This window comes from Gastrolobium bilobum, unplaced genomic scaffold (assembly GCF_033153095.1).
Source record: "Gastrolobium bilobum isolate Gb01-03AN ecotype WA unplaced genomic scaffold, APGP_CSIRO_Gbil_v1 utg5068, whole genome shotgun sequence".
Taxonomy (NCBI): Eukaryota; Viridiplantae; Streptophyta; class Magnoliopsida; order Fabales; family Fabaceae; genus Gastrolobium; species Gastrolobium bilobum.
In genome coordinates, this window is record NW_026895972.1 from 102,902 (window position 1) to 121,144 (window position 18,243).

At 37.7% G+C, this 18,243-nt stretch overlaps 1 protein-coding gene across 1 annotated transcript in view; it reads left to right on the forward strand.

The window, feature by feature from the left end:
* The window catches only part of LOC133297050 (transcription initiation factor TFIID subunit 1), a 35,451-nt gene that overhangs the window by 9,636 nt on the left and 7,572 nt on the right, over window positions 1-18,243 (forward strand). The window contains exons 7-14 of the mRNA XM_061496111.1: window positions 2,596-2,746; window positions 3,004-4,123; window positions 5,276-5,478; window positions 5,666-5,903; window positions 9,495-9,831; window positions 10,148-10,357; window positions 10,943-11,035; window positions 17,219-17,422. Of these exons, the coding sequence (XP_061352095.1) occupies window positions 2,596-2,746; window positions 3,004-4,123; window positions 5,276-5,478; window positions 5,666-5,903; window positions 9,495-9,831; window positions 10,148-10,357; window positions 10,943-11,035; window positions 17,219-17,422 (2,556 nt within the window). The remainder of the gene's footprint in view (window positions 1-2,595; window positions 2,747-3,003; window positions 4,124-5,275; window positions 5,479-5,665; window positions 5,904-9,494; window positions 9,832-10,147; window positions 10,358-10,942; window positions 11,036-17,218; window positions 17,423-18,243) is intronic.

The window sequence follows — 18,243 nt, forward strand, 5'->3', positions numbered from 1 at the left end:
ACCTGTGAAATATTAAAAGACTTGATACGACCCAAAATCTTTTCAATACCTAATCTGCTATATCTATGTAACGCCTAGAGTTCCAAAATAAATCCATATGCAACCTAAACAATGGATGCTTACTAGAAACAAAGTCATTAGGAAGAAATGCAACTTGCTACTTAGCTATGACACAGAGACTCAATGAAGGCATAAGAACCACAACGAACTTGAGGGGTGGCAACTTGCTACTTAGCTATGACACACATAGACTCCATGAAGGCATAATAACCACAATGAACTTGAAGGGAAAACAAAATATGCACAAGTGGTTTCAACTTTTCAAAATTGAGCTATAAATATGCCACCACAATGAAAGTAAATTTTATAGACAAAATCAATGACGTATGGGTGTAATGAGAATTTAGGAAATTTATAAAGTAATGTAGATGTCATTGTATTTATTTAGCAAAAATGAGATAAAATACATGTTGGGACCCATTTGCAAGGTAGGGGACTTGGAGTTCCACATTGGTTGTATGGGCAACTAATGTGAGGTTTATAAGACCTTGGACACTCACACCCTATGAGCTAGTTTTTGGGGTGAGGTTCTCTTAAGGATCGTATCAATTGGTATCAGAGCCGTCCACTATGTCTTTCAGTTGCAATCGAGCGGTGCGAGTGGTGATACTGACATTGCAGTGTTCGCCCAAGGCTAGTAAAAGACTAGAGCAAAGCCATCCCGCGTGAGCGCCAGGGCTGCAGATCATGGTGGAATGTTACGATCTTATTCTAAGGTATTAGACTTGGAGTCCCATATTTGTTATATAGGTGACTAATGTGGGGTTTATATGGACTTTGGGCTCTACTACCTCTTGAGCTAGCTTTTGGAATGGTGCATCCCAAGGTTTTTATCAAATGATATCAGAGCACCCACTATGTTTCGTAGATTGGAATTTGGAACTGGAACCCGTGGATTGGACCCTTGGACTTGGAACCCCGGGCTTGGGCTGCGAAGCATGATGAATGCTATGACCCATTTGCAAGGTATGGGATCTGGAGTCCCACATTGGTTGTATGGACAACTAATGTGGGGCTTATAAGGCCTTGGGCACTCCCACCCTTTGAGCTAGCTTTTAGGGTGATGTTCTCCTAAGGTTCGTATTAATACATAAATGTAATAATGATATATAACCATTTATAAATGTAATAAAATCGCGAGTTTAACATTATAGGGGTCACACATGAGAGAAGCAAATTCGATGTGGTTCCGCGGTTTTATCTTGCTAATAACTCACTCCTCCTAAAGGTGGCCTGTCTATTAGGGGTGACTCCATCTTGTTGATAGCCATCTCCAAGGGGCGACCTCTCTTTTAGGGCGGCTCCATGTAGCAGATATCCCTTTCCTCTCAGAATAAAGCATTTATATACATAACTAGGTGTTCCCATGCTATTACCCCTTCTAATTTCTACAGATTCTAACGATCCCCACAATATATATATATTGTATACACTAACCAGAATCATGTAATTATGGTTATTAGGATTTCACCGAGTATCACTGGCTTCCTCCGCCCTTAACATATATATATATATAAAGATGGATTTCACCAAGTATCTCTCATTTCCTCCCTCATTAACACACACACACAAACATATATATATATATATATATATATATATATATATATATATATTTCCATTGATATAGGAAAATTATACTTTCAAATTCAATATTTCATATCCAAATGCAATCCAAACAGACACTAAGTTCAAGCCTAGTAGGCTTTGGAGTGTGGGTAAAGGGGCATGCTTGAGATATAAAATCACTCATGTGCTTGCCCCGAACAAATTAAGTTTTTTGGTAAGTTGCTACTTGACAATATGCCTATAACTTTGCCCCTCTTCTGTTTTCAACTAGTTGTTTTCCATGTTTATTTACTATTTTACTTGATGCACTTCCGAAACATGCAAATTTGTTGGATGCTGTTTCAGTATGGTGCTGAATTAATTGTAAAAAGCTACAGGGGGGGTAGGGGAGAATAAGTAAGAGTAAAATGCTTGCTATATATTGGGATGCACTAACTTGGTGTGTAGTTTGGCTCTTTTGTGTATATTGGTAATTGTAGGTTCAGCACATGTGTATCACAGTCTCACAGGGTTATGTGAGTGAGAGGCATGGGGCCAAGGGAATCATCATGAGAGAGTTGAGCTGCCTGGCAATTAGGGAATGCTCATGCAGCATTCTGTTATAGGTGCACGAGGCGAGTGTGGATAGACCATTCTTTTCATTATTTTGGGAATTAGGACCTAGGAGAATCTTTCCCTGGATCTGAGGTATATTCCTCTGGTTGTGTTGCCTTTCTGCTGCCGTAACCCAGGGAAATTCCTTCTGTTGAGGGGATCTTCTCTTTTAATTAGTAAGCAATACCTTATAGTTTGCATTTTCACTTCTGAATCTATCAAGTACACTGGTACAAGCGTTGTCCAATAAGTATTGCACACACTAACATATTTTTCTCTAACATTGATAATAATTTTTGTTGACAGGATTATAAAATTATCATGGTTGACTTTCTATTGACATGTTAATGTCTTAATTGATGAAACGAACAGGAAGGGCCTGAAGTTCTGAAAAGGTCTACGCCGCTGCCCGTTTTGTGTGTGGAAGATGGGATGGAAATTTTACGCTTCTCTGAAATCTTTGGTATTTATGAACCTTTAAGAAAGGGAGAAAAGAGAGAGCACCGGCATTCCACTCCTAGAGGTATTTACTTAGAGATAGGGAATGTTTACTTGGATTTTGTTTGCATTTGCAAGTGTAAGAATCTGTTGAGTTCTTCTATGAGAGGTGTGATCAGAAAACTTAAATAGTTGCCCCAAAATTTATACTGTCATGTGATTGAAATTTAGAACTGGCATTCGTTAGATTTGAATGCCAAAATGTGATGCTAGCTTTCTTCAGTATTTGTTGTTATGGCTTCGGTCCTAATTGGCTCTTTTTTTTTACTCTTGTATTTCCAGATAGATATAAGTCTTCAGATTTATCTGATGATATTGTAGAAGAGGATGAAGAGGAATTTCTCAAGTGCTTTTCTCAGAATCTCTCACTTACTAAACAGGATTGTATAGTCTGTAATGATGTATCAGAAAGCAATGATGTTGACTTGGAATTTCCGAAATTCGGATTTCTTCACAGGGATGTCTCAATGGCTGTGAAAGATGATCGACAATCAAAGGATTCTTATCTTAGTGCTGAACCAATGAAAGGGGATTTTGTAGATGATCTTTCCATGAAAGATCATCCTCTCACGTGGGCCAACTTTTATCCTCTTGATCAGCGAGACTGGGAGGATGATATCCTTTGGGGCAATTCTCCTGTTGCAAGTGACAATAATGTTGAGAGCTATGAAATTTCTGGGCCTGAGTTGGGAGTTTCTCTTGGCAGTGAAATAGAAATTGAAAGTGGGATACAGAATCTTCAGTTGGTGCCCCACAAGATACTCGAGGACAAAGATCATAATGTCTTCATGTGCTGCTCTCCTGTCTCATTGGAACCCTTTGGATCAAGGGATTCTTCTGGAGCTACAACCAATTTGTTGTCCAAAAGTCTATTTCATCCCCAACTTTTGAGGCTACAATCCAGATCTGAAGTGGATAGCTCTAGTCTTGCAGATGGAGGGGGGGCGGATATGTCTGAGAAGCATAATCAAAGTGGTCAAGTAAAGCATTTAACCAAGTTTATGTCACATAACAGAGACATGATGGAGGACTCCTGGTTAGACAAGATAATATGGGAGGAGCTTGATCGGCCTAATGTGGAACCAAAGCTTATCTTTGATCTTCAGGATGATCAAATGCACTTTGAAGTTTTGGATAGCAAGGATGGCACACATCTTCGCCTTCATGCTGGGGCTATGATTTTAACTCGTTCTTTAAAATCAAGCAGTGGGGACTCTTCTGAGCTGCCAGGACATGGGGGTCAATATGGGTGGCGACACGTTGCTAATGACAAACACTATTCAAACAGGAAAACCTCTCAGCAACTGAAATCGAATTCTAAAAAACGCTCAGCTCATGGTGTCAAAGTTTTTCACTCACAGCCTGCACTGAAGTTGCAGACAATGAAATTGAAGTTGAGCAAGTAAGTTTTTGTTTATTTGGGCGAGTCGGTTCTTGATGGCATTGTTTTTGTGTTTTTTGCACTTTTGTCTGTATTTGAGACATTCTTTCTCAGTGAGAATATTATGTTTTTTAAATGAAGTTCTGGTAAAATCTTTTCTTACAAAGTACCTAGCTGTTGAAAGCTTGTTTGATGTTTGTGGCTACTTGATACCCAATATGGTAAAGCACCTTGCCTCCATCCAAATGTTTTGGGATTTCTGTTTTACTTGGCTTAAGCCCTATTCTTGAAGAACAATACTTGAGTCCACAGTTTTTTATAAACCAGGTTCATATGGAAGAAATTGTACATATTCATCTGTCTTTTTGTGGGTGAACCTTTGTTGGTACAGCAGCGTTTTTAATAAATAATTAGTCTGTAATCCACATCTATGAAAGATCAATCTAAAAAGTTTCTGTCTGTTAAATTGACAGAAAAATAAGTAAATGTATTGTTACTTATTAGGAATAATTGTGCATGTGTTACCAATATATATGTCTCTTTGACCCCAAACTTTATATTATGGGCTATGATTATTGTTGAGATATATAAAACCATTAATGTAGCCTCACCGAACAGCTTAAGCTTTTGGGTTGAATTGGTTCTTTACAATTATGTTCATGGCATCTCATTGATGTTCTTCTCATAACAATGTCAAGGGTTGCTATTTTTGATATCAGATTGATTGATTGGGCATCATTGCTGCATTCTTGAATTTTTTATCCTTGTTCCTTGTTGTATCTAGAATTTTTTACTTTGGATGATATTTTATTCTGTGTAGTTTTACGAAAAAGAAGTATTACCAATACACATTTTGAAAAACAATATCAGCCAATTTTTGTTTCATGATTATATTTAACATTTGTTTTATGTTCCCCATTGTGAACTGTAATGAAGGTCTTCATTGGTTATAACATCTGACACATTCCTTAGACTAGCCCATTCTATGATCTGTCAGTTGCCCATAATAATGTTAGTATGGCTTATGCCACTTATCAAGTTCTTGGAAGACCTTTCCTGATTTGTGTGAGTGGGGCATACCAGTTCTTTATTTTTATTTGGTCCTTCGAAATCTATTATCTACACTTACATTGTATATTTTTTGTCTTTATAATCTTACTAAAACTTCTGCAGTAAAGATATTGCAAATTTTCATCGGCCTAAAGCATTATGGTACCCCCATGACAATGAGGTGGCTGTCAAAGAACAAGGGAAATTACCAACACAGGCACCCATGAAAATTATTATGAAGAGCTTGGGCGGCAAGGGGAGTAAACTGAATGTTGATGCTGAAGAAACTCTCTCTTCTGTTAAAGCTAAAGCTTCCAAAAAGCTAGGTTGTCAATTTTGTTTTTCTCCTTTCTAAAATTTCTTCTTTCTATAATAAAATATATTGAGATCATAATTTAACTTGCTGTTTTCATTTCCCCCCCTAATATTTTAGTTTTCTTTGGCTCTTATTCTTGTCTTTAGTTTACTTTTCCCTCCTCTTTATATGACTGACCTGGGATTTTATTTTGGTAGATTTCAAGGTATCAGAAACAGTGAAAATATTTTATTTAGGGAGGGAGCTTGAAGATGACAAATCCCTTGCTGCACAAAATGTTAAACCAAACTCCTTGTTACATCTTGCCCGTACGAAGATACAATTGTGGCCAAGGGCACAAAGGGTTCCTGGTGAGAATAAATCCTTGCGTCCTCCAGGGGCATTTAAGAAAAAGTCTGATCTGTCTGTGAAAGACGGACATGTTTTTCTGATGGAGTAAGTGACTTAAAACTTTTATTCTGCTAATTTGTATGCATGCTTTCCTTTGGAGCAAAGTTATTTTCTTATTTTGCAAGCATGCATACTTCTTGTTCCATGTACTAAGTTTCTTGTTTGTGCTTTGCTTAGTGCTTTTTCTTTCTTCAGCTTCTCTAGCATGGAAGTTAGGAAAGTTTGTATTCAAATTAATCTTATGGCTTTTTGTTTATAAGAATATTTGTTTATAGAAAGGAAATTTTATTAGAGGAAAGAGAAGTACAACTCGGGAGGATGAGATATTCTCCAAAACAAACAAACTGGAGAGCCATAAACTGTAAAAAACCCGATGTAGATGTCAAATATCTTCGTATACTGTTAAACTCCTTCAAAGCAGCCTTGTGCAGAGAGCGTGTTACATAGGAAAGTCATAAACGTAGCCCATCAACATATGTAGAAAGGGGTCGCTGAGTTATTTCTTTTGCATACTTTCATGGTCAAGTAGCTGTTTTCTGGGTCCTTTCTGTAATTGGTATTTGTAGGGTTATTCCCTATGTAGCACCGACATGACACAACACGACACTCCGACACGTCAATCCTAAAAAAATATGGATTTCGACACACTGGGACACGTTTTAATATTAAATAATATTTTTAATTTATATAGTGTATATTTCATTTAATATTCAATTTTTTAACAAAAAAATGAAAATAAACTAATAATAATCATAAAAAAATATTATTTAATATTAAAACTGTAATATGTATTAAAAAAATAAAAAACAAATATTCAAATCACTTAAATTAAAACTGCAATATGAAAGAATAAAAAACTTAAAAATTGCAATATGTATTAAAAAAATAGTTTTAGAAATTCCTTAACGGTAATGATGTTATGCGGTGGGCTTTTGTGGTTCACTTGAATTAACAATATTCAAATCACTTTTAGCTATAGTAAAACAAATGCAAATACCACAAAAAAAATAAAATGATGTACCACAGAGTAAACAATGGAGACTCCACACTGAAAAAGCGATGGGAGAGAGAGTTATCATATCAGAGAGAGAGATTAGAGAGAGAGAGACCAGATCAGAGAGAGAGAGAGATTAGAGAGAGAGAGAGGTCAGAGCACTTACCAGTAGTTGTGAAGAAGGCAGAGCGACGAAGAAACGAGAAGGAAGAGCCCCAATGGCAGCGAGCAGACCACAACTGCAGCGAGCCAAGCGAACAACAGCAGATGAGGAAGAAGAAACTAGCACGAAGAGCCACAAACCACGAAGGCAGCGAGAAGCGATGGCAGAGCTAAGCGCAGGTAGCGTGAAGAAGAAAGAGAGTTAAGGTCGAAACGTTTAGGGTTTACTTTTAAGTTTTTATTAGATGTTATTTTTTTTGAATTTTAATTTTATTAATATATTTTAATTTTTTTAAAAATATGATGTTTTTACAAAAATGCCATTTGACAGTGTCAGACATGGTCAAATTCGCGTGTCGAAATGGTCAACGTGTTGGGAATGTTTGACTTCGTGTCAGAGTGTATCGGCGTGTCGGACACGACACTCCCTGTTTTTTAGCGTGTACGTGCTTCCTTGGTTATTCCAGATTCTTTGATTCTCTCTCTCTCTCTCTCACTCTCTTCGTGTTTGTGTGTGTTGGGGGATGGGAGTGATGAAGGTTAGGAGGAGGATGGTTTGTGATCAAATTTATTATTTAGCTGCTGTGAGGAAGCGTTTTATTTTGAAGATAGAGAATGACAATTTTGAGTTATTTTTTTCGTAGATACAGTGCTATAGCGTGTTCTCTTCTGATTGATAAGCATCCTTCCCATCATAAGGCCTCCACAAGCAGTTAGCCAGAAACACTTTTCGTAATTGAACTTACTCAGAGAGCCTGCTTTTAAGCATATATTCCTGGTGCTCAAACAATGCTTTTCCTTTTTGTCTAACGATTTGTTTATCTGTTCAGACTCCTTTTACTTCTTGAAGCATGCACCTACTTTCTTCCTCATAACTGTTAGAAATAATATTAATCTATTATTATTAGAATAGTCTAGATTGTGGGCTTGGCCCATTAGGTCTTCCCATTAGGTCTTTTAGTCTCTATAAATAGAGAGCCTTCTTGTACAATTATACACACTTGAATATACAATAATATTCAGATTTAATTTGGTATCAGAGCTCTGCTTCCGCATATATATCTTTTCCTTTCTTATTTACTGCCGTGCATCATACCGGCAAACCCTTTTACCGCCGTGCATCATACCGGCAACCTTTTTCAACCTTCCGAACATTGTTAGACCCTTTTTCGATCTCAGATCGTCATCCTCCTTCATTATTTGACCGGAAAACACTGTTCACATCGCCAGAAACACTGTTCCGTCACTGTTTATCACTGTTCCGGCCACCTTTCCGGCGAGAAACCACGCGATTAGGATCCCCTCACGCCGGCGACCGTTTCTGTCCAAGACTCGTCCCAAACGGCCGCAGCACGCGCCACCACAGCCGTCTGCGCGTGGGCCTCACGCGCCACCTCTCTCCGGCGCGTGTGCACTGTTCCGGCCACCTTTTTCGGCCAAACCAAGGCAGACAGGCTCGCCTCTGCCTCCTCCTTCCTGATCCGGTGCCCGTTCGTTGTGGGTCTCTTCCGTTCGGGGGTTTCCAGTGCAAAAGTTGCTACTTTGTTCCTTTTTCGCGTGACTTTTACCGTTTTTTGTTCGTCTGATCGCTGTTTCTAATGGAAGGAACCAGTAAACATCCTTCCGGCATCATTTCAAGTGCTATTCCATCTATCACAACTCTGAAATTGACCGGATCTGCTACTTACAAGACCTGGTCTACTTTTGTTAAGATCTGGTTTACCGGTCAAGGCCATGACAAACATCTCACCACTAAGAAGACTGATATTTCCAAAGATCAGACGTCTGAATGGGAGAAAGTTGATGCTCAGCTCCTCAGTATTCTTTGGCAATCCATTGATTCATCTCTTCTCAATATTTTCATTCCCTTTGAGACCTGCTATGATGTGTGGACGGAAGCCAAAAATCTCTACAACCAATGTGGGACTATATATCTCAACATTAGTTGCACATACAACCAATGTGGGACTATATATCTCAACAATAACAATTGCTTGATTGCATTATGGATCTATGGAATTTCTTTTCAAATTTTGGATCTTTGACTCTGGGTGACTAAATTCTGGAAGTACCTTTTTTGTACAAAATAGCTTTCCAACTTGATATTCTGCTTGCAGTAATATGTAGTTTTGTATGTGTGTATTTCAGCTTTGATTGGAATTTTAAGTTATTCTGAAATGGTAATATGTAACGGTTAATCCTCATCTTAAAACAAATTATTGGGAGCACTGAAATGCACATTATTTTCTGCCTGGAATTCATAGTGAGCATGTCCTCATGAAACCAAATCTAATGTATCCAAGAGCAATGTTTTTTTGGCACTGCACTACCTTGATTTGAGATTTTGTTCAATAAATTTCTTGTCTGCAATGGTGATACTCATGTTACTTTGTTTTTCTTTGGTACTTTGTGTGTTTTGTTGTATGAATGAGGATTGAGGATACTCCATTGGAAGCTCATTGAATATGTTCTCTTCGTAGGTATTGTGAGGAAAGGCCTTTACTTTTGAGCAATGTAGGAATGGGCGCAAGACTTTGTACATACTATCAAAAATGTTCACCGGATGACCAATCTGGCTCCTTATTACGGAACACAGATAGCAGCTTGGGGCACATTATTTCTCTGGATCCTGCTGATAAATCTCCTTTCCTTGGAGATTTAAAACCTGGTTGCAGTCAATCATCACTTGAGACAAATATGTATAGAGCACCCATATTTCCTCATAAAGTTCCATTAACTGACTACCTGCTGGTTCGTTCATCAAAGGGAAAGCTGTCGTTGAGGCGCATCGATAAAGTTCATGTTGTCGGGCAGCAGGTCTGTATATTCTTGTTAAATGCTGTTTGTGGAGTTAATAATTGTCTTCTTTTAATTCTGTAAATTTCAGTTAATGATAAGTTGAAGGAATTTCATTTTAAGTCTTTGAATTATTGTTTGGTGAAACCTTTGATGGATAGCATGTTTTAAGCAGTCACAATGTGTTATTTATCTCTGATTAGCTTTTTCTTGTTTGATACTGCAATTTGCCTACCAAATCACTGGAAATTTCTCAATGGCAAAAAAAAAGAAAAAGAAAGATGTAAAGTTCGTAATTGTGATGTAAGCTAATGTATTATTCAAACACTCTTTGCAGGAGCCTCTCATGGAGGTATTATCACCTGGAAGTAAGAATCTTCAGACTTACATGATGAACAGGCTACTGGTACACATGTGCCGTGAATTCCAAGCAGCAGAGAAGCGACATTTGGCTCCACACATCCGTATTGATGAATTTTTGTCACAGTTTCCTTACCAATCAGAAGCCTCATTCCGTAAGAAAATCAAGGAATATGCCAATTTACAGGTATTGGTGGCTCAGAAAGCTTGTTATCCTATTAATGTATACTAAATGAATGCTAATAGAATTCCTTAGGGTATTTTTGGTTGAAAGAAATGTTTTTTGTTTCTATTTTCTATTATTAGTAATAATTACAAAAATGCCACATTGTTTAACTTTAGTTTCTGTTTTCGAAGATTTGTAATAGTTTTAACCTTTTCCTATACAAATCTTTGAAAACAAGAAATAAAGTGAAAACAAGGTCACATTTTTGTAATTGTTAGTGAAATCAGAACATTGAACCAGGACACATTTTCTGAAGCCAAACGGGACCTTATTTATTTAAGAAAGAATAAAGAGAGAAAGAGCTACTAAACCTTGACTTACAAGGGTAGGGGTGAGGCTATCCTTATATAATTTTATTTTGGAAAGAAAATGAAACCTGACTTACGATTTTTTTCTCAAAAATAAAATTATATATATATATATGCAGAAAATTTCTGCAAAATGATTTTATTTTGGAATTTATGCGATTTGCATTACAATCTGATCTATATTTCTGATTATGTTTTCTATATACCTGAATGTTTCGTTCAATATAAATTACTGCAGAGGGGAACAAATGGACAGTCAATTTTGGTTAAAAAGCGAAATTTCCGCATGTGGTCGGAGGATGAACTGAGAAAAATGGTGACACCAGAGCTTGTGAGTTATATCACATGACATTCAGTTTCTTTGCTGATTAATTAAAACATAACTTTTTGTTGAAATGCAGTATTAATAGTAATAGAGAAGATTATCTTTAAAACATGCTAAGAGGTTTGGAACTTGCACTGTAAAATTTATTCCATCAATTTCATGATTCAGGAGTTCTCCTTTTTGGTGCACTCCTGATGGTGTGCTGTTAGGTTGTTGAAAAAGTGAGGTTTTGAAAAATTATAGGGTTTGTTTGTGTAGAAAATTAGAATTCAAACATGTTTCCGTTTTTATTTCCTATTAATTAGGATTGATTATGATTGATTAGGATTGATTGTGATTGATTAGAATTGATTGTGATTAGGATTGTGATAGGATTGATTAGTCATCGCTTAGTCATTCTTAGCGATTCTTTCTTGTATAAATACTCACTCATGTAATTTATTCAATATCAATATACAAAAACTTCTTTTCAATATGGTATCAGAGCGGGTTCGTTCCTACCCTAATTCAAATCTGAAATAACCATCCAAACACTTCCATCACCGTCAAACACCTCCTAAACACCTCCTTGAATCTGTCCAACACAGAAACCTAGTTTACTGACCTCCGATCAAGAAAGTGAGGTGACCATTCGACTCAGAAGGATCCGACGAGTCGACTGCCGCTGGACCCATCGCCGTCAGCCGCTGCACGCGCCGCCACGCGCGGTCACACGCGCGGCCAGTCTCTGGCGCGTGAGCTCCACGCGCCGCCTTCCAGACGTCTTTTTCCGTCGCGACTTGCACATACCTTCTCGCCGGCTTCTCCCCTTCCTGTTCCAAAGGTCAGATCAAAAGTTTACAAAACTTGATTTTTCATCAACGGTCAACCCTTCTCTTTTTATTCATGGCTTCCTCAAAACACTCTTCCGCCTCCTCATCTGCCCCAAATTCTCAGTCCTCTGGAGACAACTTAGGTTTGCAGATCACCAATCACCGGTTGAACGGTAAGAATTTTCTGCAATGGTTTCAATCTGTTAAGTTGGTCATCCGGGCAAAGGGTAAGATGGGCTATCTTGAGGGAAAAATTAAGAAACCTACTGAGAATTCTCCTGATTATGACGATTGGGAGATTAATAATTCCTTGGTCATGGCTTGGCTGACTAATTCCATGGAACCACAGATTGGCCAAACCTATCTGTTCTTTGATACTGCCAAGGAAATTTGGGATGCTGTTCAACAAAATTACTCCGATCTGGAGAATACCTCTCAAGTTTTTGAACTGAGAAATAAGTTGAGAGACTTTCGTCAAAGGGGTATGACTGTTACTGAATATTTTACTGCACTAACGAATTTATGGCAGGAATTGGATCTTTATTATGCATCTGATCTTAAGGGATTGGAAGCTAATACCCAATTTAAAAAACACTTGGAGAAGGAAAGACTGTATGATTTCCTTGCCGGACTCAACCGAGATCTTGATGAGGTTCGTGGTCGAATATTGGGGCAGCGACCGTTACCTTCACTTGCTGACGCCTTTGCTGAAGTTCGTCGAGAAGCCAGTAGACGGAGAGTTATGCTGGGAGAAAAGGAGTCGCTTGATAAGTCTGATGATATGTCTGCATTAGCTGCCAACCGTACCATTGACCGTTCCTCCGGAGAATCAAAACGGGATGGTCGTCCATGGTGCACCCACTGCAATAAAATTGGTCATACCCGTGAGAAATGTTGGGAAATCCACGGGAAACCTGCAAATTGGAAGCCCAAAGGACAAAATAAAGGTCGTGCATATCAGGTCTCTACTGATGACAAGGTTGATGAGCCTCATGCATCCTCTGACTCTGATGGTGTCTTTCTTAGCAAGACTCAGTTTGAACAACTTCAGAGACTTTTGACTCAACCTCCTAAGGCCACTAGTCATGTGGTCCAGCAAGGTACAACTTTCCATGTTGATAGTCAAAATCATTGGATCCTTGATTCTGGAGCCTCTGATCATATGACAGGTAATCTTGGCTTGTTTTGTTCATACACTCCATATTCTGAACCTTCTCGGGTCAAGATCGCCGATGGCAGTTTTTCCCAGATTGCGGGACACGGAACCATTAAACTTTCTGAGCTGATTACTTTGACATCAGTTCTTTATGTTCCTTCTCTGACTTGTAATCTCATTTCCATTAGCAAGCTCACCTCTGAGTTGCATTGCTTTGCTAAATTCTTTCCACATGGTTGTGTTTTTCAGGAACAGGACTCGGAGAGGATGATTGGCAGTGCTAGAGAGGATGGTGGACTTTACTACTTTGAGGAGGATGTGACTCATGAAGCTGTTTTCGTCGTAGAAAAAAACTCTATGTTTCCTTTTGATTCATGTAATGATGTTATGCTGTGGCATCGTAGGCTAGGCCATCCAAATTTTATTTATCTTCAGAAGTTGTTGCCAAACTTATTTATTAATAAAAGTCCAAGTTTGTTTTCTTGTGATATTTGTCAACTTGCCAAGCATACTCGTGCTCATTATCCTTCTAAAGTTCACCATGACTCTTCCCCATTTTCCTTAATTCATAGTGACATATGGGGTCCAGCCCGTGTTAAAAATATTTCAGGTACTCGATGGTTCATTACCTTCATTGATGACCATTCTCGAGTCTGTTGGGTGTATCTTCTAAAGGATAAGTCCGATGCTGCATCCGTGTTTAAAAAATTTCATGCCATGGTTCAAACCCAATTCCAAGTTGCTATACAAATTCTTCGTACAGATAATGGCAAAGAGTATTTTAACTCTATTCTTGGAGAATATCTTTCCCAACATGGCATCCTTCACCAAAGCTCGTGTCCTGACACACCCCAACAAAACGGAGTTGCGGAAAGAAAAAACCGACATCTCCTTGAAGTTGCTCGGGCTCTTATGTTTACCACGAGTGTTCCTAAATATCTTTGGGGAGAGGCAGTTCTCACTGCCTCGTATCTGATAAATCGAATGCCATCTCGCATTCTGAAATTTCAGTCTCCTCTTTCTAGTCTTGTTCGTATCTTCCCTTCCTTCCGAGGTGTCTCCTCCTTACCTCTCAAGTTATTTGGTTGCGTTGTATTTGTCCATATTCCCTCCCATCAACGGTCTAAGCTTGATCCTAAGTCTCTCCAGTGTGTCTTTATTGGTTATTCTCCTACTCAACGTGGCTATAAGTGTTATTCACCCTCTCTTCGTAAGGTCTTTGTCTCTATGGATGTCACTTTTTCTGAGAATGACCCTTTCTTCCCCTCGACTTCTCTTCAGGGGGAGTCTATAGGAGTAGATGAAGATCAGTCATGGGAACCTATTAATGCCACAATATTACCTCTATTTTTGGAAACAGGGGGAGCTACAGAATCCTCACCATCAGGAGCCTCCTCAAAATGGGGACAAGTTTATAGCAGGCGAAAGCCTCCTCAAAGTGTGAATAACCCAGAGCCTCTACACTGCCAGGATTCTGAACCATGTTCTAGTTCCAGCACCCCAATACTTGAGTGTCATGGTGAAAATGATCTACACTTGCCCATTGCTCTCAGAAAAGGTACTCGATCTTGTACTACTCATCCTATTTCTAATCATATTTCATATGGAAAGTTGTCCCCAGGGTTTCGTGCTTTCAATACTATGTTGGATAGTACAAAGATATCGAGAAATATACATGAGGCTCTCAATGATAAAAAATGGAGGGATGCTGTCTTTGAAGAAATGAATGCTTTAGAAAGAAATGGAACTTGGGAGATAGTGACCCTACCCAAAGGAAAAAAGGCAGTAGGATGCAAATGGGTGTTTACAATAAAATTCAATGCAGATAATAGCATCAACAGATACAAGGCAAGATTGGTTGCAAAGGGTTTCACTCAGACTCATGGGATAGATTATCATGAGACTTTTGCTCCGGTTGCTAAAGTCAATACCATCCGAGTTCTCTTATCTCTTGCTGCCAATCTAGATTGGCCTCTGCAACAGTTAGATGTGAAGAATGCATTCCTAAATGGTGACTTACATGAAGAAGTCTATATGGATCCTCCACCTGGTTTTGAAAAGGGAAATGGATCAGTGTGTAAACTAAAAAAGTCTCTATATGGATTGAAACAGTCTCCCAGAGAATGGTTCGACAAATTCACACAAGCAGTCAAAAGAAGAGGCTTCATTCAAGCACAGACTGATCATACTCTCTTCCACAAACACTCTAAGGATGGTAAAATTGCTATTCTTATTGTATATGTAGATGATATAATTCTTACAGGTGATGATATTGAGGAATTGAACACCTTGAAGAAATTTCTAGCAGCTCAATTTGAACTCAAAGACCTTGGCACTCTCAAATATTTCCTTGGTATGGAAGTTGCTAGGAGCAAAACAGGCATCACTCTAACACAAAAGAAATATGTTCTAGATCTTTTGTTGGAAACAGGAATGTTAGGGTGTAAACCTGCTGAGACACCTGTGGAACCTAATACCAAGTTAGGTATTGAAGATGGGAATGAGGTGGATAAAGAACAATATCAGCGATTGGTTGGTAAACTAATCTACTTATCTCATACGCGTCCTGACATTGCCTTTGTGGTGAGTATGATTAGTCAATTCATGCACTCACCCAAGGAGAAACATCTTAGTGCAGTCTATAGGGTGCTTAGATACCTCAAGAATACTCCAGGAATAAAAAGGGGTATAAAAGGACAATTGAAATCTACACTGATGCAGATTGGGCAGGCTCATCAGTAGACAGGAGATCTACCTCAGGCTATTGCACCTATGTGTGGGGAAATCTTGTTACTTGGAGAAGCAAAAAGCAAACAGTGGTTGCAAGAAGTAGTGCTGAAGCAGAATTTCGAGCTTTAGCTCATGGAGTTTGTGAAGGAATCTGGTTGAGAAGACTTCTTCAAGAGTTGAAGATTTCATATTCCCTACCAATAAAACTATATTGTGACAACAAGGCAGCTGTTAGCATTGCTCAAAATCCTGTGCATCATGATCGAACAAAGCACGTGGAAGTTGATCGTCACTTCATCAAAGAAAAATTAGATGATGGAAGTGTGCGTTTGATATATGTTCCAACCAAAGAGAAAACGGCAGATGTCCTTACCAAGGGCCTACACCGTCCAGCATTCGAAGACTTGATTGGCAAGTTGGGAATGATCAATATTTACCTCCCAACTTGAGGGGGAGTGTAGAAAATTAGAATTCAAACATGTTTCCGTTTTTATTTCCTATTAATTAGGATTGATTATGATTGATTAGGATTGGTTGTGATTGATTAGAATTGATTGTGATTAGGATTGTGATAGGATTGATTAGTCATCGCTTAGTCATTCTTAGCGATTCTTTCTTGTATAAATACTCACTCATGTAATTTATTCAATATCAATATAAAAAAACTTCTTTTCAATAGTTTGATTGTATTATGTTTTTTTTTGTTCTTAAAAATTGTTTTGTAGAATAGTTAATAAAATAGATATTTTTTGTGTTTTTGTTTTGGAAGTTAAAAGTCAAAACACAAAACAAAAACAACTGAGATATGGGGTCTGTGTGATTGTGTTCTGTTGTTTTTCCCCCCTCAAAACTGTTTTGTAGAATTGTTAATGAAACAAGTATTTTCTGGGTTTTTTTTCTTTTGAAAGTTAAAAGTCAAAATACAAAACAAATCTCTAATTTTGATTCTAAAAACTAAAAAATAGTGATAATTTTTAGAACTATTTTTACAAAACAGACATTACCAAACAAGTTTTTTGTTTTTTTTTTGTTCTGAAAATTAAAAAACTGCTTTTAAGAACTGAAATCAAACAAGCCCATATTTTCTAAATTTGATTCTAAAAACTAAAAGACAGTAATAATTTTTAGAACTATTTTTACAAAAAGGACTTATCAAACATTTTTTTTTTTGTAAATAAAATCAATAAACTGTTTTTGAAAACATAATTCAATCAAGTCCATAAATATTGCGTTTTTATCCTTGTGTCTGCTCTTTGCCTTGTACTATTTTATGATTTTGTAAGTTTCAGGGACTAGAAATTTCAATAATATTTTATTATATACTCTACATGTTGCGTAGCTTGGTTGTATGTGTGTGTTTTGAAAGTGCATTAACTGCTTGTGAGTGTGTGTCCAGAATCTTTGCTTTATTGTTTCTTTGTTATAAGACGTATCTGTTACATCTGTTAATATGATTCTTTCTTTGTTTATATTCATTAAAAATTGTTTTAGGTTTGTGCCTATGAGAGTATGCAAGCTGGCCTCTACCGTCTAAAACATTTAGGAATAACTGAAACACATCCTACTAATATTTCGTCTGCAATGAGTCGGCTTCCTGATGAAGCAATAGCACTGGCTGCTGCATCGCACATTGAGAGGGAACTGCAAATTACTCCTTGGAACTTGAGTAACAATTTTGTTGCCTGTACAAGCCAGGTGATCCATGTTTATTCTGATTTTGAGATTATTTGGCATTGGCATCCATCCTGTTTGTGTGTTGAAAATTTGTTAATATATGTCAATTTGGTTTTTTTGTAGATAAAAGTGAAAATATAAAAAAAGAAGAGGAAAAATAAAAAATAAAAAAATAGAAGAATCGATTGCCAAGGAGCAACAAACTACTACATAATGATCTCATTGTAGCTTATCCTTGTTAGATGTGCATATAATTTCTCCATTAATGAGTTGCTGACTTGTATAGTTCCTTATTAGTAACATTTGCACTACTTGTTTATTTAATTTTATGCAAGAGTTTTGTTGAGATATATAAAAAACCATTAATGTACCCTCATCCAACAACTTAAGCTTTTGGGTTGAATTGGTTCTTTACATGGTATCAGAGCCTCGGTGTACCAGGTTCGATCCTCACCGCCTTCCACTTTCTTTCTAGTGGAATTTCTTTCTTCGCACAGGTAGGTGGGCTGTGCATTGTCCACCCTTCAAGCCCAGTGGACTCTCGTGTGAGGGGGCGTGTTAAGATATATAAAAAACTATTAATGTAGTCTCACCCAACAGCTTAAGCTTTTGGGTTGAATTGGTTCTTTACAAGTTTGAAGCTTGAAAATGTGCTATAGTTTTTCACTCAGAATCTCGTGCCAAGGCCCTGAAAATTGTGTGTCCTCTAACATCTTACTTATCCCCTTTCTTCCTTGCATCCCAAAAATCAAAAACTTTATCTTTTTAACTTTTCTCTTTTATATTTTGCAACCCTAAAATTTAGTCAAAAAATCGAAGTTTGCAGCAGCATGTCATAAAGC